Genomic DNA, 21,988 nt, shown 5'->3' with positions numbered 1-21,988 from the left:
GTGGTGGCAACCTAAGATGTCTATCTGGAAAAAAATGAAACAACACATACCTTACACCATACACAAAAGCTAATTCAAAATGGATCAAAGACCCAAAAATAAAACCTAAAACTATAAAGATCCTAGAAGAAAATATAGGGTCAACACTAGAGGCACTAATGCATGGCATAAACAGGATTTAAACCATAACTAACAATACACAGACACCAGAAGATAAGCTAGATAACTGGGATCTTCTAAAAATTAAACACTTAGGCTCATCAGAAGACTTTACCTAAAGATTAAAGAGAGAGCCTACAGAACAGGAAAAAAAATTCGGCTATGACAAATTCGATAAAGATCTTATCTCTGAAATCTATAGGCAAATCCAATGCTTCCACAACAAAAAGAAAAATAATCCAATTAAAAAATGGGCAAAGGATCTGAATAGACATGTCATCAAAGAAGACATTCAGGTGGCTAACAGACACATGAGGAAATGCTCACAACCATCAGCTATTAGAGTATTGCAAATCAAAACCACAATGAGATACCATCTCAACCCAATATTACTGGACAAATCAAAAAAACAGAAAATAACAAATGTTGGAGAGGCTACGGGGGGCTTGGAACTCTTATGCACTGCTGGTGAGAACGTAAAACGGTACGACCATTTATGGAAAATGATATGGCGCTTCCTTAAAAAGCTAGAAAGAGAAATAAGCATATTATCTAGCAATCCCACTCCCAGGAACATATCCTAGAAAAATAAGAGCTGTCACACAAATAACCATATGCACACCCATGTTCATTGCAGCATTGTTCACAATAGCAAAGAGATGGAAACAATCTAAACATCAATAATAGATGTATAAATAAACTATGGTACATACAATGAAATACTACATGACAATAAAGAACAATGATTAATCTGTGAAAAAGCTCACAACATGGATGAATGTCGAGGGCACTATGCTGAGTGAAATAAGTCAACCACAAAAGGACAAATACTGTATGAGACCACTATTATACAAGCTCACACAAAGGTTTACATACAGATAGAAACAATCTTTGCTGGTTAATAGGAAGGGGAGGGGTGGGAGGGAAAATTGAATATACCACAGACTGCCAAAAAAATGAAAAAATCTGTCTTGGAAGAAGCAAAACCATAATGGTCCTTAGAAACAAGGATGGCAAGACTACATCTCACATACTTTGGACATGTTATCAGGAGGGATCAGTTCCTGGAGAAGGAAACCACGCTTAGTAAAGTAGAGAGTCAGAGAAAACGAGGAAGACCCTCAATGAGATGGACTGACACAGTGGCTGCAACACTGGTTCAAGCATAACAAGGACTGGGAGGACGGTCAGGACCGGGCAGTGTTTTGCTCTGTTGGACATAGAGTCGCTGTGAGTCAGAACCAATGCAACATCACCTAACAAAAACAACAGACAATAGATTAAGTGGTAACTTTGGTGAAGGGTAAGACAGTACAGAATACTGGGCAAGTCAGTACAACTTGACCACAGTAACGTCATAGAAGCTTCATATATACGTCCAAATGCCTGAGAGAATGAATTACTGGGCTGAGAGCTGGGGACCATGGTCTTGAGAGACGGATCACAATAGAGGGCTGCAGACAGAGGGGAAGAAAAATGTAGAACAAAATGAAAATTCACAAAAAAAGACCAGACTTACTGGTCTGACAGAAACTGGAGAAATCCCAAGACTATGGCCCCAGACACCCTTTTATCAGAACTGAAGTCATTCCTGAAGTTCACCTTTCAGCCAAAGATTAGACAGGTCTATAAAATAAACAATAACACATGTGAGGAAGTGCTTTGTAGTTCAATCATGTATATGAGACTAAATGGGCACTCCTGCCCAAAAGCAAAGATGAGAAAGCAGGGATAGACAGGAAAACTGGATTAATAGAAGTGAGGAACCCAGGGTGAAAAATGGAAGGGTGTTGACATATCACGGAGTTGGCAACCAGTGTCACAAAACAATTTGTGTATTAACTGTTTAATGAGAAACCATTTTGCTGTGTAAACTTTTACCCAGAACACAATTAAAAAAAAAAAAAAATGCTTCAGGTGCCCAAACAGCTTTCATTTTCAAAGCGGGTATCTCAACCTTCAGGTGTATCAGATTTCTAAAACTCCAGGCCTGCATTTTTTCTTCTTCTTTTAAAATAATGATAATAAGGCAAAACAGATGAAATTTCATACAGCAAAAAATCTGTATAATTCTCTAGAGGTTTTTTCCAGTTTCTTCATAACCAAATTCTTCCCGTTAATGAACTGGAATCTGTAAATCTTAAAATAATGTAAAGTCTAATGGTAAAACCAAAAATTACACTAAATAGACAATAGATAAGTAGTAACTCTGGTGAAGGGTAAGACAGTACACAATACTGGGGAAGCCAGCCCAACTTGTATAAGACAAGGTCATGGAAGCTCCAGAGACACATATAAACTCCCTGAGGGGCCAAATTGCTGGGCTGAGGGCTGTGGGGTCCATGGTCTCGGGCAACATCTAGCTCAACTGGCATAACATAGCTTATAAAGAAAATGTTCTACATTCTACTTTGGTGAGTAGCGTCTGGGGTCTTAAGGGCCTGTGAGGGGCCATCTGAGATAATCCACTGGTCTCACCCTGTTGGGAGCAAGAGAGAATGAAGAAAACTAAAGACACAAGGGAAAGAATAGTCCAAAGGACAAATGGACCACAACTACCATGGCCACCACCAGACTGAGTCTAGTACAACCAACTGCTCTGACAGTGATCACAAGACAGGGTCCCAGACAGAGCAGAAGAAAAATGTAGAACAAAATTCTAACTCACGAAAAAAGACCAGACTTACTGGCCTGACAGAGACTGGAGAAACCCCCAGAGTATGGCCCCTGGACAACCTTTTAGCTTAGTACTGAAGTCACTCCTGAGGTTCAGCCTTTATTCAAAGATTAGACAGGCCCATAAAACAAAACAAGACTAAAGGGGCACACCAGCCCAGGGGCAAGGACTAGAAAGCAGGAGGCGGGAACCCAAGGTCGAGAAGGGAGAGTGTTGACATGTTGTGGGGTTGTTAATCAATGTCACAAAACAACATGTTTACTAACTGTTTAATGAGAAGCTAGTTTGTTCTGTAAACCTTCACCTAAAGTACAATGAGAAAAAAAAAAGAGGGTGGAGATAACAAGATCTCTCATGTCTCATCCCCAAAAAGGCCTCTTCATCAAAGTGCATGTAAGCAATTGCACAGTACTTGCTTCACCCCTTGACCCAGAACATGAAGCTGTGAAATATTTTTATTTATCTAAGTAGTGTGTACAAGGAGAGCATATGAACAGACTTTTTTTCCATGAAGATCCAAAGGGGAAGGCATGGTATTCTGAAGTTTACAACTAGTTTTTAGGACCAATCAAATAAGATAAATGTAGGGCACACATTTCTAATACGGCAGAACTTCTAGAAGTCAGGCAATGATGGAGAAGTATGAAAGATGAGATAACGATTCAATAAATGGGTTCAGTGTGCGAGAGGGAGACATAGGCTATAACACAGACTATCAGCTGACAGACGGAGATGAGCTAACTCTGCTTCTGAATCTGGGTTCCTGGGTTTCCATTTAAGATACCTGCTCTTATGCAGCTAATAGCAAAATCCTGGACAATGAATTACTTGCATTTTTAACTTGAGTTAACCTGGTAAAAATTAAAATGACTTGTAATTATTCTTCATTATTTTAGCTTTCAGGAATGGTTATGGGCTACTTCATTTGTCACTCACAGAAAGACTGCCATCTCCTGCCAAACTCAGCACCCGAGAAAGTCTTTGAGGGAAATGCTTTCATAAGTCCTTGGTGCCACACAACCCTCAGATACAAAACGGAGCTCCAAGTTCGGCCAAGTGTGAAGTTAGAAGACTCCACCAAAATAAAATGTAATCGCTTAGGTTCTCCCCTCTCCCACTGAAAGCTTACGCTTCTTGGAATTACTTTCTTGGTCCCAGAAGAACTTTCATAGTTTGCCAAGCCACCTATGACCCTGACCAGCCATGAGCTGTCAGCTTGTTGATCTGGTTCCCACACTATGTTTCCATATTAACTCTGAAGACACGTATAGTGCTTCTAACCTGTCAAAACACATTCACACACACTGCCTCACTTCCTCTCAAAATTTAGATGAATTGTATTGAGAACTCCCCTTTTCATTACCCCCATCTGCCCCTCCACTTGTGTGCCCTGTCTCCAAGACAGCACAAGGCACAAACCCACAAATCATCCTTGACTCTGCCTTCTCCTGGCCACCATCCAATCACCAAAGTAGCACAGTGGTTAAGCACTCAGCTGTTTAACAAAGTCTGAAAGGTTTAAACTCACTAAACACTCCGTGAGAGAACGATGTGGCAGTCTCCTTCCATAAAGATCACAGCCATGGAAACCCTGTGGGGCAGTTCTACCCTGTCCTATAGGGTTGTCATGAGTCAGAATCGACTTGACAGCAGTGGGTTTGAGTTTTGATTCTAGTCCCATGTCCTAAGCTCAGGTAGCATCTGCCTAGGCCACTGCAGCAGCTCCTTATACCTGGCTTTAGCTTCTCCAATGTTCTCTCCACACCAAAGCACTGACTGCCCTGCTTAAAACTTGACTGACACTCCACCACTTACATGCATATACAGCCCAAATGCATATAAGGCCCTTCACAATTTGGTCCCTTGCCCAGCATTCCCACCCCCTTCCGTACCAAACTTCCCTGGCTTCCTATACACGGCCACACTAAGCTCCTCAAGCCAGAAAAACCAAACCCACTGCCGTCAAGTCGATTCTGACTCATAGCAACCCTACAGGACAGAGTGGAACTGCTCCATAGAGTTTCCAAGGAGCGCCTGGCGAATTTGAACTGCCAACCTCTTGGTTAGCAGCTGTAGCACTTAACCACTACGCCACCAGGAGCTCCTCAGAGCTCCCTAAACGTGACAACACTTCCATACATCGACCCCTCTGCCATGCTGTTTCTCTGACTTAGCCTTTAGGGCTCCACTTAAGGTCACATCCCCAGGAAGCAACATGGTACCCACCTCCACCCCTACCTAACCCAGGTTCTGCACCATCCTCATAATCATTGTTATGCTTGAGCCAATTGTTGCAGCCACTGTGTCAACCCATCTCGTTGAGGGTCTTCCTTTTTTTCACTGACCCTGTACTTTATCAAGCATGATGTCCTTTCACCAGGGACTGGTCTCTCCTGGTAACATGTCCAAAGAAGTACATGAGATGAAGTCTCAGCATCCTTGCCAATGGAGCATTCTGGTTGTACTTCTTCCTAGACGGATTTGTTCTTTCTTCTGGTAGTCCATGGGATATTCAATATTCCTCACCAACACCATAACTCAAAGGCATCAATTCTTCTTTGGTCTTCCTTATTCATTGTCCAGCTTTCACATGCATATGATGCGATTGAAAACACCATGGTTGGGTCAGGTACATCTTAGTCCTTAAAATAACAACTTTTCTTTTTAACACTTTAAAGAGGCCTTTTGCAGCAGATTTGCCTGATGCAATGTGTCCTTTGATTTCTTGACTGCTGCTTCCATAGGTGTTGACTGTGGATCCAGGTAAAATGAAATCCTTGACAATTTCAATCTTTTCTCCGTTTATCATGATGTTGCTTATTGGTCCAGTTGTGAGGACTTTTGCTTTCTTTATGTTGAGGTGTAATCCATACTGAAGGCGTTAGTCTTGATCCCCTCAGTATGTACTTCAAGTCCTCTTTGCTTTCAGCAAGGAAGGCTGTGTCATCTGCACATCATAGGTTGTTGGTCTTTCTCCAATCCTGATGCCGTGTTCTTCTTCATATAGTCCAGCTTCTCGTATTGCTTGCTCGGAATACAGATTGAGTAAGTATGGTGAAAGGATACAACCCTGATGCACACCTTTCCTGACTTTAAACCACCCAGTATCCCCTTGTTCTGTTCAAACGGTCTAAGTACATGTTCCTCGTAAGCACAATTAAGTGTTCTGGAATTCGAATTCTTTACAATGTTATCTATAATTTGTTATGATCCACACAGTTAAATGCCTCTGCATAATCAATAAAACACAGGTAAATATCTTTCTGGTATTCTTTGGTTTCAGCAATGATAACCCTCGTTCCACGTCCTCTTCTGAATCTGGCTTGAATTCATGGCAGTTCCCTGTTGATGTACTGCTGCAACCGCTTTTGAGGATGATATTAATGAGGCCTGGTTACCAAGGGGCCCAGAAGTGCAGAATATTAGAATTCAGAACATTATTCTTCCCACTTAGGTTTAGTTTAGGAAACCCTGGTGGCATACTGGTTAAGTGCTACGGCTGCTAACCAAAGGGTCGGCAGTTCGAATCCACCAGGCACTCCTTGGAAACTCTATGGGGCAATTCTACCCTGTCCTATAGGGTCGCTATGAGTCGGAATCGACTAGATGGCACTGGGTTTGGTTTTTTTGGGTTAGGTTTAGTTTGCCTTTACTTCACTAGTAGTATGGAGAAGTGAAGTTTGTCTAGATTAAGATATCAGTCCCCTGATAATGTGGATACCAGACTTTGTAAAAGATGGATGGTTTTGCCCATGTGCCAATTCTAGCTCACGCCACTTTTCTGTTTTAGTGATAACTATTTTTTTTTTATACAGTGTAGCCCCAGAGAACCCAGGGCTCACTTCTGTTACACGGTGCTGGCATTGCCCCATGTGTCATTTAACCCTTAGATTCGAAGCAATTTGAGAAAAAGGGCAATGCCCTGTTCATAAGTATCTCCAGAACACAACACTAGTACTTAACAGATGCTTCTTAATAGGTGCTCAAGAAACACTTCTTGAATCAACAAAGGTAGAGGTTTTATATAATTTTACGAATGAGGATTCTGAGGCAGAAAGCAGTAAAGTGACTTGCTTAAAGAGCTGAGACTAAAGGCCATGCCTTGCCATTGCTGGCCCTGTGGGGCATGGGCCACCAGCTGTCAACAGGAGCCATCCCAAAGACTGAACAATCCAATGCAATAACGAACCAAACCCATTGCCATCGAGTTGATTCCAACTCATTGCAACCCTATAGGACAGAGTAGAACTGCCGCAAAGAGTTTCCAAGGGGCACCTGGTGGATTTGAACTACCGACCTTTTGGTTAGCAGCCACAGCACTTAACCACTATGCCACCAGGGTTTCATCCAGTGCAATAGAGGAATAGTACTGATAGGTGGGAGCAAATCTTCTGAGTGACAGCTTCCCCTATGACCAGCACAAAACAAACATGACATTCGGTGGGCCTTTAGCAGCTACATTTTCAGACGTATTCCCAGGCTTTCGAGCAGCTTGATTCTAAAAGGCCCACATACTATACCTTTTTCCTCTGTTACATGACCAAGGAACTTCTCAAGCTCAGGAAGTTTCAGCAACAGGGTGCAATTCGGAAACGTGTCATCCATCACAACTTGATCTAGAGGCTGGAATTTTCCCTGAAAAAATACTTCATTTAGTCAACAAACTCACACAAGAAAAGATGAGAAAGGGGTATATTACTTTATGGCTAGGTCTTTATGCTCAGGTCAGAGTCACTCGTCCCATATAATGCATCCCTAAGAATCCCTACACTGAATGGGGCAGGCTCCAGAACTGACCCTTTAGGAAGCTCTTGCGAGAGCTGGGGCTCCACCCAGCACACCATCTACCTTAGGGCACAGTCACCAAATTAAAGAGGGGCATTATTCTGGAAATCACTGGAAGCACAGAAACTTGCAAAGACGGCAGCGATTACCTAGGGCTAGTCCAACCTACTCCATGTGAAGATGAAGCAGCTGAGGGCCACAGAGCAGGAGTCCTGATTATCTGGGGCCAGATTGGAGTCCCTGGGTGGTGCAAATGGTTAAGTGCTGAGTTACCAACCAAAAGGTTGGCGGTTCAAATCCACCCAGAAAGGCCTGGCGATCTGTTTCCAAAAGGTCACAGCCATGAAAACCTTATGGTGGCTAGTTCTACTCTGAAATCCATGGGGTCACTATGAGTTGGAATCAACTGATGACAACTGTTTTGGTTTTGGGTTTTTTTGGGTGGGGGGAGGGCGGTTTGATTCTTTGGGGAATGCATCTCTCACCTCCCCATATTCCCTCCAGGACTGAAGAAACACTCTCAAAGAAAAATCCAAAAGTAAATCTACTCCTGTTGAAGCTGTCTGACATGCTTTCAAACTGAGACCATAATAAAAGAATGGATAACTAGGGGGTAAGTACAAGCAAGCTGCAGACACACTCAAATCAGGCTCGGAGAGAGAAACGTAGGGGCCTGGGCGCCAGAGGGCCCAGAGGGGCAGAATTCACACATCCTTCTCAATTCAGTTTAGTTTGTCTTCATTTCACTAGTAGCATGGAGAGTGGTTTGTCTAAATTAAGATATTAGTCCCCTGGCTTGGGGATATCAGAATGCAGGTCATTGTAAAATGACTTACAAAAGACGCCTGGTTTCGCCCATGCACCACTTCTAGCTCCCTCTGCTTTTCTGATTTAGTGACAACTCCTTTTGAAGACAGAAAAGCTGTGTCTGATCAATTTTCTTTCTGAAAATGTAGCTTTCTTTGGTTTTAAGGGTGAAATCTTCCCACTGATTTGGTAGTATGTGTAGTAGCTTTTCATATTTTCTGTTAGAATAACAAGTAGCAAGAAATGCCTCAATTCAAATGTTCTCTTTTTCCCTCAAATGGCAAGAATAATTCACAGATTTCCCAGATCTCACTGTCTTCAGATTTCTACCGTAATTTGTATTCTTTTATGATCAACCAGTATTTTAAATGTTTGCTCTAAAGCAGTACTCTCTCTGTAAGGGGTCATTAGACAGTCGTGACATAATTAGTTTTTTCACTCTCATTTTCTTAACCACACATACATAAAAAGAAAATGCATCAAAACAATTTGCTAATCCTTTGAATATAAAATCTGTAACACTTGGGAAAGCTAGAAAGTAGAGTTATTTTTACTGAGGTTAAAATAAGTCTGGTGATTAAAAAAGAATAGGTCAACATTTCAAAAGTGCTTACCAATTTTTTTCTAAGTAAGAAAAGATCACTTCTAAAATACAGGGAAAGAAATGACTAAATGTCTTAAGTGTTACTTTAAAGGATCTCTCTAGCACTTGACAGAAGAATGTAACATGGTTTAAAATGAAAGCCAGCCAGCCCCCTGGGAATGATTTCAGCTTCATTCTACACCTGCCAGCCTGAACCAGCCCAGGCACCTGGGGGCTTCAAGGGGAGTCATGGTGCTAATGGGAAATGGTGAGACACAACCAAAAGAAGGGGAGGGGACTTAAAAGTACATCAATACAGGCACTACGGCTGGTTAGTGGTGTTCTCTCTGTAAAACTCCACATATGTGTGCCAACTAACATTTTCAGCTTCTTCCCGGAACACACTCAGGGCCTTCCTAGTTGATGAGTGCAACAGTTTCTGCATATTAGAGAAACAGGACTTGTGCCCTTATCGATGATAATGACATAATTATACTGGCCACCACGGCAGCTTCCAGATATACAACTTCACTAATTCATACCAAGGAGTTGCTGGGAGGTGCAAATGGTTAACACGCTCGGAAGCTAACCAAAAGATTGGAGGTACGTCAGAAGAAAAGCCTGGTGATCTACTTCTGAACAATCAGCCATTGAAAACGCCATGAGTCAGAATCAACTTGATAGCAACTGGATGAACTACGATTATTCAAATTTAGGTGTTTGGTGATAACTGAAGTGAACCTCTCACATCCAGGGAACGACTGACAGTATTTGTTGCCAATGATAAAGCTTGAACTTTGAAGGAAAAATAAGAATTGTGGAAACTTTGTATCTGCCACCATGACAGCTTCCCAACACTTAAAGAATCTTCTGATAGGATCAGTGATGATATTAACCAAGGTGATTTTTTTACATTTATAAGGAGATTTGGAAGGTGTGCATAACTCAGTGAATGGATATTTTTCAAAATGACCCATGTATGATGCTACAAAATCAGACATGGGTAAAAGATCCATTTTAAGTGCAAAATGGACCCGTGGATTTTAATTTAACAGAGTACGAAAAGTTCACTGTTAGTTTCAGATTCCACAATGCAACTAACCTTTCAGAAAAGTTTTTTGATTTTTGGAGTTGTATCAAAGAAGTTGTTGTTGTTGTTAGGTGCTGTTGAGTCAGTTCCAACTCATAGCGACCCTATGTACAACAGAATGAAACACTGCCCGGTCCTGCGCCATCCTTACAATTGTTGTTATGCTTGAGATCACCATTGCAGCCACTGCGTCAATCCACCTCGTTGAGGGTCTTCCTCTTTTCCGCTGACCCTGTACTCTGCCAAGCATGATGTCCTTCTCCAGGGACTGATCCCTCCCGACAACGCGTCCAAAGTATGTAAGACGCAGTCTCGCCATCCTTGCCTCTAAGGAGCATTCTGGCCGCACTTTTTCCAAGACAGATTTGTTCATTCTTTTCACAGTCCATGGTACGTTCAATATTCTTTGCCAACGCCACAATTCAAAGGCGTCAATTCTTCTTCATTGTCCAGCTTTCACATGCGTATGATGTGACTGAAAATACTATGGCTTGGGTCAGGTGCACCTTAGTCTTCAAGGTGACATCTTTGCTCTTCAACACTTCAAAGAGGTCCTTTGCAGCAGATTTGCCCAATGCAATGCATCTTTTGATTTCTTGACTGCTGCTTCCATGGCTGTTGATTATGGATCCAAGTAAAATGAAATCGTTGACAACTTCAATCTTTTCTCCGTTTATCATGATGTTGCTCACTGGTCCAGTTGTGAGGATTTTTGTTTTCTTTATGTTGAGGTGTAATCTATACTGAAGGCTGTGGTCTTTGATTTTCATTAGTAAGTGCTTCAAGTCCTCTTCACTTTCAGCAAGCAAGGTTGTGTCATCTGCATAACACAGGTTGTTAATAAGTCTTCCTCTAATCCTGATGCTCCGTTCTTCTTCATATAGTCCAGCTTCTCGTACTATTTGTTCAGCATACAGGTTAAATAGGTATGATGAAAGAATACAACCCTGACGCACACCTTTCCTGACTTTAAACCAATCAGTATCCCCTTGTTCTGTCCCAACAACTGCCTCTTGATGTATGTAAAGGTTCCTCCTGAGCACAATTAAGTGTTCTGGAATTCCCATTCTTCTCAGTGTTATCCATAGTTTGTTATGATCCACACAGTCGAATGCCTTTGCACAGTCAATAAAACACAGGTAAACATCCTTCTGGTATTCTCTGCTTTCAGCCAGGATCCATCTGACATCAGCAATATCCCTGGTTCCACATCCTCTTCTGAAACCGGCCTGAATTTCTGGCAGTTCCCTGTCGATGTGCTGCTGCAGCTGTTTTTGAATCATCTTCAGCAAAATTTTGCTTGCATCTGATATTAATGATATTGTTCTATAATTTCCACATTCGGTTGGATCACCTTTCTTGGGAATAGGCATAAATATGGATCTCTCCCAGTCAGTTGGCCAGGAAGCTGTCTTCCATATTTCTTGGCATAGACGAGTGAGCACCTCCAGCAATGCATCTGTTTGTTGAAACATCTCAACTGATACTCCATCAATTCCTGGAGCCTTGTTTTTCGCCAATGCCTTCAGAGCAGCTTGGACTTCTTCCTTCAGTACCATCGGTTCCTGATCATATGCCACCTCTTGAAATGGTCGAATATCGACTAATTTCTTTTTGGTATAATGACTCTGTGTATTCCTTCCATCTTCTTTCAATGTTTCCTGTGTTGTTTAATATTTTCCCCATGGGATCCTTCACTATTGCAATTCAAGGCTTGAATTTTTCTTCAATTCTTTCAGCTTGAGAAATGCCAAGCGTGTTCTTCCCTTTTGGTTTTCCATCTCCAGCTCTTCGCACATGTCGTTATAATACTTTACTTTGTCTTCTCAAGAGGCCCTTAGAAATCTTCTGTTCAGTTCTTTTACTACATCAATTCTTCCTTTTGCTTTAGTTGCTTGACACTCAAGAGCAAGTTTCAGAGTCTCCTCTGACATCCATCTTGGTCTTTTCTTTCTTTCCTGTCTTTTCAGTGATCTCTTGCTTTCTTCATGGATGATGTCCTTGATGTTATTCCACAACTCATCTGGTCTTCGGATGGAGTAAAGCTTTCGGAACCTTCATTTGCTGAGGTGGCATGACTCAAAATGAGAAGAAACAGCTGCAAACATCCATTAATAATTGGAACCTGGATGTACGAAGTATGAATCTAGGAAAATTGAAAATTGTCAGAAATGAAATGGAACACATAAACATCGATATTCTAGGCATTAGTGAGCTGAAATGGACTGGTGTTGGCCATTTTGAATCGGACAATCATATAGTCTGCTATGCTGGGAATGTCAACTTGAAGAGGAATGGTGTTGCATTCATCGTCAAAAAGAATGTTTCAAGATCTGTCCTGAAGTACAACGCTGTCAGTGATAGGATAATATCCATATGCCTGCAAGGAAGACCAGTTAATACGACTATTATTCAAATTTACGCACCAACCACTAGGGCCTAAGATGAAGAAATAGAAGATTTTTATCAGCTGCTGCAGTCTGAAATTGATCGAACATGCAATTGATAATTACTGGCGGTTGGAATGTGAAAGCTGGAAACAAAGAAGAAGGATCAGTAGTTGGAAAATATGGCCTTGGTGATAGAAACAATGCCAGAGATCAAATGATAGAATTTTGCAAGACCAACTACTTCTTCATTGCAAATACCTTCTTTCACCAACATAAACAGTGACTATTTTATACACATGGACCTCGCCAGATGGAATACACAGAAATCAAATTGACTACACCTGTGGAAAGAGACAATGGAAAAGCTCAATATCATCAGTCAGAACAAGGCCAGGGGCCGACTGTGGAACAGACCATCAATTGCTCACATGCAAGTTCAAGCTGAAACTGAAGAAAATCAGAGCAAGTCCATGAGAGTCAAAATATGGCCTTGAGTATCAAAGAAGAGTATCCACCAATTATCTGAAAAGGCTATCATAATATTCTTTCCTTTTCTGACTGCATATCTGTATGAGAACAGATAGTCTTCATATACTTCCACTAGAACAATGTATCGGAACAGGCTGAATGCAAAGCCATAGATGAGAATTCAGTTATCCTCTGTAAGCCAGACCGTAAAGGGATTTGCAAAAATGTAAAAGAATGCTACACAGCTGATTACATTTTTTTAATTAAAATGTGTTATTTATATAACATGCAATGGGCTTATTTATTTTTAAATAAATGAATAAAAATATTGTTAAAATTCTCAGTTTTAATTTCTAATATGGCACATATTGATAGACAGAACCCACAGAAACAGAAGTTCTTTGGGATGTTTAATACTTTTTCAGAGTATAAAGATACCCTGAGACCAAAATGTTTCAGAACACTGGCTGAAACTGTCGGTATTAGTAAACTGCCTTTATTTATATTATGGAGGTAAATTTTATCCAGCAGTTGAAACTTTATGGACTTCCCCATTAATGAGCTTTTACTAGACACCCCCATTTTACCTATTACACCCACCGCCATCAAGTCAATTCTGACTCATAGTGACCCTACAGGACAGAGTTGAACTGTCCCACAGGGTTTCCAAAGAGCAACTGGTGAATTTGAACTGCCGACCTTTTGGTTAGCAGCCGAGCTCTTAACCACTGCACCACCAGGGCTGCTACCTATCACACAGTCTCTCACAAAGAAGAAAATGAGAGAAAATAAGCCGTCTTTCTTCCTCAAGGTTTGTGGTCAAGTTTTTTTTGGAACATTTGTATTGTATTGCAAATCTAATGAGTACTTAATGATAAAAGTTTTTACTGTGAGACTTTGTCAACCCAGTAAGGCATGTGGGGTTGGATGGTTCTCAGGTCACGTGGCAAGCTGGTGTTAAACCAACCGGGTGCCGTAGATTTGACTTCGACTCAGGGCAACTCCATGTGTGTAAGAGTAGAACTGTGCTTCACAGGGTTTTCAGGGGCTGATTTTTGGAAAGTAGATCACCAGGCCTTTCTCCTGAGGCACCTCTCAGTGGACTTGAACTTCCATCCTATTGTTCAGTGGCCGAGAGTGTTAACCATTTGCATCACCCAGGGGGTGTTAAATTGGATCAAGATTAAGGACCTGGTTGTCAGCTTTGTGTGTCTCCATGCTCTGATCTGTACTAGCACACAGGATACGTGTTTTTTACAAAACCAAATTAAATCTGAAGTGTGCGGAATCTACATTCAGATAATTAAAAGGAGAGAAAAGAGATAAAGTAAAAAACAGTCTATTCTGTTTCTTCATTAGTAATACTCCAAACTGAGAAACTCACCTCTTTATCAGCCTTCATAAGATAGTGGAGAACCAGAAATAATGGGTCCATTGGTGTAGCAAAGTGGAGATGACCTTCTACAGATTAAAAAGAGAACAAAAAGAATTAAATATCTTAGAAAGACAATTTGGTTATTTCATCTTAGTCCCAGTGGGAAAACCATTCATTGAAATCACAAATTAAGATGGTCTTTTTACACAGGCCAAAGATTTCTAGGCGACTCTCTCAAAAGACAGAATGTGGTCCATGAGATTTTACTCTGAAGAGCTTCAAAGCCCTGTGAGGAGAGAAAAGCCAAGACACTGAAATGGATTTTTAACTTTCCTCTTTCTCCTTTGAAAATCATTTTCAACAGCGGCCAAGAAAGAAAAGGGGGCAGGAGCCTGCAGACAGAACGGTGAACTAGGCAAATATTAGGAAACCTGTGTAAGTAGGTCCACCTATAAAGCATCTGTAGTTTCCTGTGGTTTTGGGGATGAAGCCAGGGGAAAACGATAGCATCAGTCTGCACATGGCTCCTCCTATGGGCTGCTCTGCCATGGGTTCACAGCTGAACAGACCACTGGCTCAAAGCTCATAAGGCCGGGAACCACCATGCCCCTCCTGCCCCTGGAAGAAAAAGGCAAGAGGGCAGCAACCTAACAAGACTGGACATAAGCACACAGAACCAAAGATCAACAATGTTTTCCAGGCCAGAATAAAAAAGGCAAATCAATACAAACCAGCCTACCTGCTCCCTACTTCTCTTTCCTCCATCTCACTCCCCTCCAAGCATCCCAGACTCCTCCTTCCATGGACATGAACCAGAAGGGGTATTTCACCAAATGGAACAGTAAATACTTCATCCACCTCTTCAAAACTTACTGCCTTAGCTTCAGGAAACACACTGTTATGGCTTGAACTGTATCTTCTAAAAAGATACACTGAAGTCCTCCTAACCCCTATATCTGTAAATGTGGCCCTGTTTGGAAATATAATCTTTGAAGACGTAACATGAGGTCATGCTGAAGTGCGGTAGGTCCTGAACCTATCTGAGCGCTGTCCTTATAAAGGAGGAGAAGGACAGCCATATGAAGACAGAGGCAGATGTATCTACAAGCCAAGGAGCACCAAGGGTTGCCACCAGAAGGCTGGAGGAAGACACAAAACAGTTTCTCTCTCAGAGCCCTCAAAGGAATCAAGACAGCCGATACCCTGATTTGGACTTCTAGCCTCCAAAACTGTGAGATAATAAATTTCTCTTGTTTAAAGCCACCCACCTTGTGATATGTTGTTATGCCTGCCCTAGGAAACCAATACACGCATGTACTCACATTTATTCTCTAACAGAGCAACCTACTTGCATAGCCAGAAATTCTAACCCTAAGTATAGGTGTTTGGATAGATAGATATGCAAATACATGCGTGTGCACGCATACACACACACACACACACACACACACACAGAGTCCATTTCATAGTACATAAGTAAAAAAAAAACTTAAAGTAATTTCATACTGTTATGCCACTGCTTGATAGTTTAGAAAAAGTCGAAGTTTATATAAACAACCTTATCAGAAGCTCTAAGCTCATTTTATATGTTGTTGTTGTTAGGTGCTGTCTAGTTGGTTCCGACTCATAGTGACCCTATGCACAACAGAACGAAACACTGCCCTGTCCTGAGCCATCCTTACAATCGTTGTTATGCTTGAGCTCATTGTTGCAGCCACTGTGTCAGTCCACCTCGTTGAGGGTCTTCCTATTTTCCACTGACCCTGCACTCTGCCAAGCATGATGGCCTTCTCCAGGGACACTGATCCCTCCTGACAACATGTCCAAAGTATGTAAGACGCAGTCTCACCGTCCTTGCCTGTAAGGAGCATTCTGGCTGTACTTCTAAGACAGGTTTGTTTGTTCTTTTGGCAGTCCATGGTATATTCAATATTCTTCACCAAACACCACAATTCAAAGGCATCAATTCTTCTTCGGTCTTCCTTATTCATTGTCCAGCTTTCACACGCATATGATGCGACTGAAAATACCATGGCTTGGGTCATGCACACCTTAGTCTTCAGGGTGACATCTTTGCTCTTCAACACTTTGTTCTGTCCAAACAACCGCCTCTTGATCTATGTAAAAGTTCCTTACGAGCACAATTAAGTGTTCTGGAATTCCCATTCTTGGCAATGTTATCCATAGTTTGTTATGATCTACACAGTCGAATGCCTTTGCACAGTCAATAAAACACAGGTAAATATCCTTCTGGTATTCTCTGCTTTCAGCCAGGATCCATCTGATATCGGCAATGATATCCCTGGTTCCCTGTCCTCTTCTGAAACCGGCCTGAATTTCTGGCAGTTCCCTGTCGATGTGCTGCCGCAGCCGTTTTTGAATGATCTTCAGCAAAATTTTGCTTGCATCTGATATTAATGATATTGTTCTATAATTTCCACATTTGGTTGGATCACCTTTCGTGGGAATAGGCATAAATATGGATCTCTCCCAGTCAGTTGGCCAGGAAGCTGTCTTCCATATTTCTTGGCATAGATGAGTGAGCACCTCCAGCAATGCATCTGTTTGTTGAAACATCTCAACTGATATTCCATCAATTCCTGGAGCCTTGTTTTTCGCCGATGCCTTCAGAGCAGCTTGGACTTCTTCCTTCAGTACCATCGGTTCCTGATCATATGCCACCTCTTGAAATGCTTGAACATCGACTAATTCTTTTTGGTATAATGACTCTGTGTATTCCTTCCATCTTCTTTTGATGCTTCCTGTGTCGATTAATATTTTCCCCGTGGAATCCTTCATAATTGCAACTCAAGGCCTGAATTTTTTCTTCAGTTCTTTCAGCTTAAGAAACGCAGATCGTGTTCTTCCCTTTTGGTTTTCCCTCTCCAGCTCTTTACACATGTTATCATAATACTTTACTTTATCTTCTCAAGAAGCCCTTTGAAATCTTCTGTTCTGTTCTTTTACTTCATCGATTCTTCCTTTTGCTTTAGCTGCTCAACGTTTGAGAGCAAGTTTCAGAGTCTCCTCTGACATCCACCTTGGGCTTTTTTTTCTTTCCTGTCTTTTCTATGACCTCTTGCTTTCTTCATGGATGATGTCCTTGCACAACTTGTCTGGTCTTTGGTCACTAGTGTTCAATGTGTCAAATCTGTTCTTCAGATGGTCTCTAAATTCAGGCGGGATATATACTCAAGGTCATATTTTGGCTCTCATGGACTTGCTCTGATTTTCTTCAGTTTCAGCTTGAACTTGGATATGAGAAATTGATAGTCTATTCCATAGTCGGCCCCTGGCCTTGTTCTGACTGATGATATTTTTTCCGTCGTCTCTTTTCAGAGATGTAGTCAGTTTGATTTCTGTGTGTTCCATCTGGCAAGGTCCATGTGTATAGTTGCCGTTCATGTTGGTGAAAGAAGGTATTTGCAATGAAGAAGTCATTGGTTTTACAAAATTCTGTCATTCGATCTCCAGCATTGTTTCTATCACCAAGGCCATATTTTCCAACTACTGATCCTTCTTCTTTGTTTCCAACTTTCGCATTCCAATCGCCAGTAATTATCAATGCATCTTGACTGCATGTTCGATCAATTTCAGACTGGAGGGGCTGATAAAAATCTTCTATTTCTTTACCTTTGGCCCTAGTGGGTGGTGCATAAATTTGAATAAAATTCATATTAACTGGTTTTCCTTGTAGGCGTATGGATATTATCCTATCACTGACAGCACTGTACTTCAGGATAGATCTTGAAACGTTCTTTTTGATGATGAATGCAACACCATTCCTCTTCGAGTTGTCATTCCCAGCATAATAGACTATATGACTGTCCGATTCAAAATGGCCAATACCAGTCCATTTCAGCTCACTGATGCCTAGGATATCGATGTTTATGCGTTCCATTTCATTTTTGACAATTTCCAGTTTTTCTAGATTCATACTTCGTACATCCAGGTTCCAATTATTAATGGATGTTTGCAGCTGTTTCTTCTCATTTTGAGTTGTGCCACATCAGCAAATAAAGGTCCTGAAAGCTTTACTCCATTCACGTCATTAAGATTGGCTCTGCTTTGAGGAGGCAGCTCTTCCCCAGTCATCGTTTGAGTGCCTTCCAACCAGGGGTCTCATCTTCCAGCACTATATCAGACAATGTTCCACTGCTATTTATAAGGTTTTCACTGGCTAATGCTTTTCAGAAGTAAACTGCCTGGTCCTTCTTCCTAATGTGTCTTAGTCTGGAAGCTCAGCTGAAACGTGTCCTCCATGGGTGACCCTGCTGGTATCTGAATACCGGTGCCAGAGCTTCCAGCCTCACAGCAACATGCAAGCCCCCACAGTACGACAAACTGACAGACATGTGGGGGTATTTTATATGAATATAATGGATGCCACATCACACACACATCATTTTATATGAGGCATCCATTATATTCAGAAATTAGCAACAGGATTTTGGTCTGAAAACAATATCCTGATAGCCACTCTTGAAAACAGCTATAGTGTATATCCTGAACCCAATCACTGCTAGGTGACTTAAGGAGCAACACCGACACAGGAGCAAGCAGGCACAAGAGAGGGGAGGGTAGATGCCATGCGGAGATGACCAAGGGACACGGGGGTTACAGGAGCTAAGACAAGATCTTTCCCAAGAGCGGACAGCTAGTGCCCTGAATTTGGGCTTTTAGCCTCCTGAACTGTTAGAAAATAAATTTCTGTTCATCAAAGCCACCCCCTTGTGGTATTTCTGGTATAGCAGCACTAAAGAACTAAGACCAAAGTCCTCAAGAGTGGCTAAGAGGAAAAGCAAAGAAGTTCCAGGTGATAGGATGTACTCCTTGCCACGAAGGTGATCTGACTTCTGACTGAGCCACTGCCAGGGATTTAGTAGACAAATCAGAGGCATTCGTTTAGAATTTCCTACCATCTAAGACACACAGGCATTGATCTAACCCAGAGCTGTTGAGTCGATTCCGACTCATAGTGACCCTATAGGACAGAGTAGAACTGCCCCATAGAGTTTTCAAGGAGCACCTGGTGGATTTGAACTGCCAACCCTTTCGTTAGCAGCCGTAGCACTTAACCACTACGCCACCAGGATTTCCAGTATTGATCTAAACCTACTCAAATTACCTTCCCTTTCTCCTTGAGTTATTAAACCCTGCTATGGTTCCAAGGTAAGCATTTGGCTGCTAACCAAAAGGAGAGCAGTTCAAATCCACCAACCGTTCCTTGGAAACCCTGTGGGGCAGTTCTACTCTGTCCTATAGGGTTGCTATGAGTTGGAGTCAACTCAATGGCAACGGGTTCGGTTTTGATTTGATATGGTGTCAAGGAAAGTGAAACCAACCATGGCCCAGGCTCAAACCCAGGCTGGCAGGCCTGTGTGAACAATGGAGCACACACTCGGCTGCTGCAACTGCTTACACCATGTCACTCACCTGACTGAACTGATTGGTTTATGAACCAAGAACGGTGTTTCTCCTTGAAAATTTTTATCTCAAACAGCTGCTGTAGACACATATCGAACAGGTAAATGGCTCCTTCCCCTGTTAAGACAAATCTGTTTTTTATTTGTTAAGTTTCCACATTAAGAAAAGAAAAAAATCAAAAGATTATCCAATAGTTCTGAGGACTGTTCCTAATAGGAACATAAACATACATGGATATATTCTTTACAGACTGACTCCAAGTAAAGCTTACAGCTATTACACACAGATGCTTGTTTTCCAGCTCCATAGACTCCACTGGACTTAAACCAAGAAATAAAGACACACAGACCGTTTATCTGAACTGCTCAAAGCCTCTCACTGAGTCCTGATCAGAGCAGGAGGGAAGATCCATTCCTGCACTGTCAACACCTAATGGAGCAGCCTGTAGCTCCCCTGACACAGGAACCCAGAGGGGGTGCACGCTGCAGAGCAGCTCCACGTGAGAACGGCAAGGCCCCTGCAACATGATTCATGCCGTAAGAGGGCAAAGCCTGCTTCAACTGGATGGACTTCCCCTTTCTTAATTAAAAAAAATGGGGGGGGGGCATGCACACCTGCGTGTTTTATCCCTCCAATTCATGCAATGTTTTTCTAAGCACAGCACAATCTCTGAGTGTGAATCCCTCTCCACTGTATGTTGGCATTCACACTGGGCCAGTTACATAGCCTTTCTGTGCCTCTGTTTCCACCTCTGCAAAGTGGGGGCATCACTGAACCGACCTCTTAGGGTTTTTATAATAGACTAAAAAGACAGAATACATAATAAAGTTTCTAAAACAGTACTTGGCACATAGTAACTGCTCAGCAAAAGACAGCCTTTTATTTTCCACTGTCAGCGTAGCAAATAAAAACATTTCTTCCTCTACTGTCTACGGACATTAAGATAAAACAGAAATTTTAGAAGAGGGCCAACTCTTTTTTTATACCTGTAATTTTGTTAAATGTTTTCAAACCTTTAAACTCGTTGCCATCAAGTCAATTCCAACTCATAGCGACTGCCTAAGACAGAGCAGAACTGGCCCGTAGGGTTTCCAAGGAGTGGCCGGTGGATTCAAACTGCTGGCCTTTTGGTTAGGAGCCAAACTCTTAACCACTATACCACGAGGGCTCCTTAAAACCTTTACTGCTAACTAAAACTTCTCTTGAAGAAATATTTCTCACCTCGACTTAATCTTAAGCATATAACTAGGTGTTTCAAATAATATAGCCAACGAATGACATTCAATTCATTCTGAGGAAAGGAACACTGGAAGGAGCCAGGATGATTTTCTTCTCTTGTTGCTTAGATTTATGTGTCTTTTCATAACAACAGCAGAGGTACTGCCAGTTGGCTTTCCCTTATTTTTACTATTCAGTGTTACAGTCGATAGGAGAATGCTCTGACTTGATAAATCTCAGAACCTTATAAATGAATAAGAAAAACACTCCCACACAAAGATAAAAAATATCACCAAATTCACTTCATATATATATATATATATATACAGTATATTTTAATATTTTTGTCTCAACAAAAAATTAGGAGACAAAACAGAACATGCACTGAATATAAAATTAAGTAAAATTATTTCTAATAAAATAGGCATCTCTTCAATATACAATATTTTTATTAAAAAAAAAATTCCCTGACAAGGAAAAATATACTTATTAGAGAAAATGAATTATGGAAATACAGCTAAAAATGAAACTACTGAAAATTCTGGCATGTCACATAAAACCTTCTTTCTTAAAAAAATTCTAGTTGTTTATTTTACTTTATAACATAAAATGAATATAAATGAAAGCTAATGTTGGATAACTACTCTGAGAAAAGTTGGCTTAAGAAAGCCAAAGAAAATTAATATGTTTCGAGAGAAACCAAACTTGCTACTTTTTTGTTTTGCTAGCATTTCAAATGAATGAACAGTTCTGTGGATTAAAATTATAAGAAAAAACAATAAAGTGTTGAAATTGAGAGAAGTATCTGGGAAGACAAGTAACATTTTCAGCTTGTTTTTGTCATCTCTCATGATGCCGTTTTAGCTTTAAAAGCTATTCCAGAAGAATGGAGACACAAAGTCAAATAAGTACATATACTTATCAGCCACAATGTTTAAAAAAACATTCAAGTTATCCTCACTGGGGGAAGGGAAAGGGAGGAGGGGTAAGGAGAGAAGGCTAGGGGAGA

The 21,988-nt window shown here is 41.3% G+C and overlaps 1 protein-coding gene across 5 annotated transcripts in view; it reads right to left on the bottom strand.

The window, feature by feature from the left end:
- Positions 1 to 21,988, bottom strand: part of RNASEH2B (ribonuclease H2 subunit B) — a 141,231-nt gene that overhangs the window by 59,488 nt on the left and 59,755 nt on the right. For all 5 annotated transcript variants that reach the window (XR_010318213.1, XM_064270174.1, XM_064270175.1 and 2 more), the window contains exons 4-6: positions 19,771 to 19,878; positions 14,344 to 14,420; positions 7,357 to 7,471 (exon numbers count right to left, since the gene is read on the bottom strand). Coding sequence is in view for 4 of the 5 variants with exons in the window: in XM_064270174.1 (XP_064126244.1) it covers positions 7,357 to 7,471; positions 14,344 to 14,420; positions 19,771 to 19,878 (300 nt within the window). In the remaining variant the exon portion in view is untranslated. The remainder of the gene's footprint in view (positions 1 to 7,356; positions 7,472 to 14,343; positions 14,421 to 19,770; positions 19,879 to 21,988) is intronic.

Source organism: Loxodonta africana, chromosome 17 (genome assembly GCF_030014295.1).
Source record: "Loxodonta africana isolate mLoxAfr1 chromosome 17, mLoxAfr1.hap2, whole genome shotgun sequence".
Lineage (NCBI taxonomy): Eukaryota > Metazoa > Chordata > Mammalia > Proboscidea > Elephantidae > Loxodonta > Loxodonta africana.
This window is presented reverse-complemented; position numbering and strand designations above follow the sequence as displayed.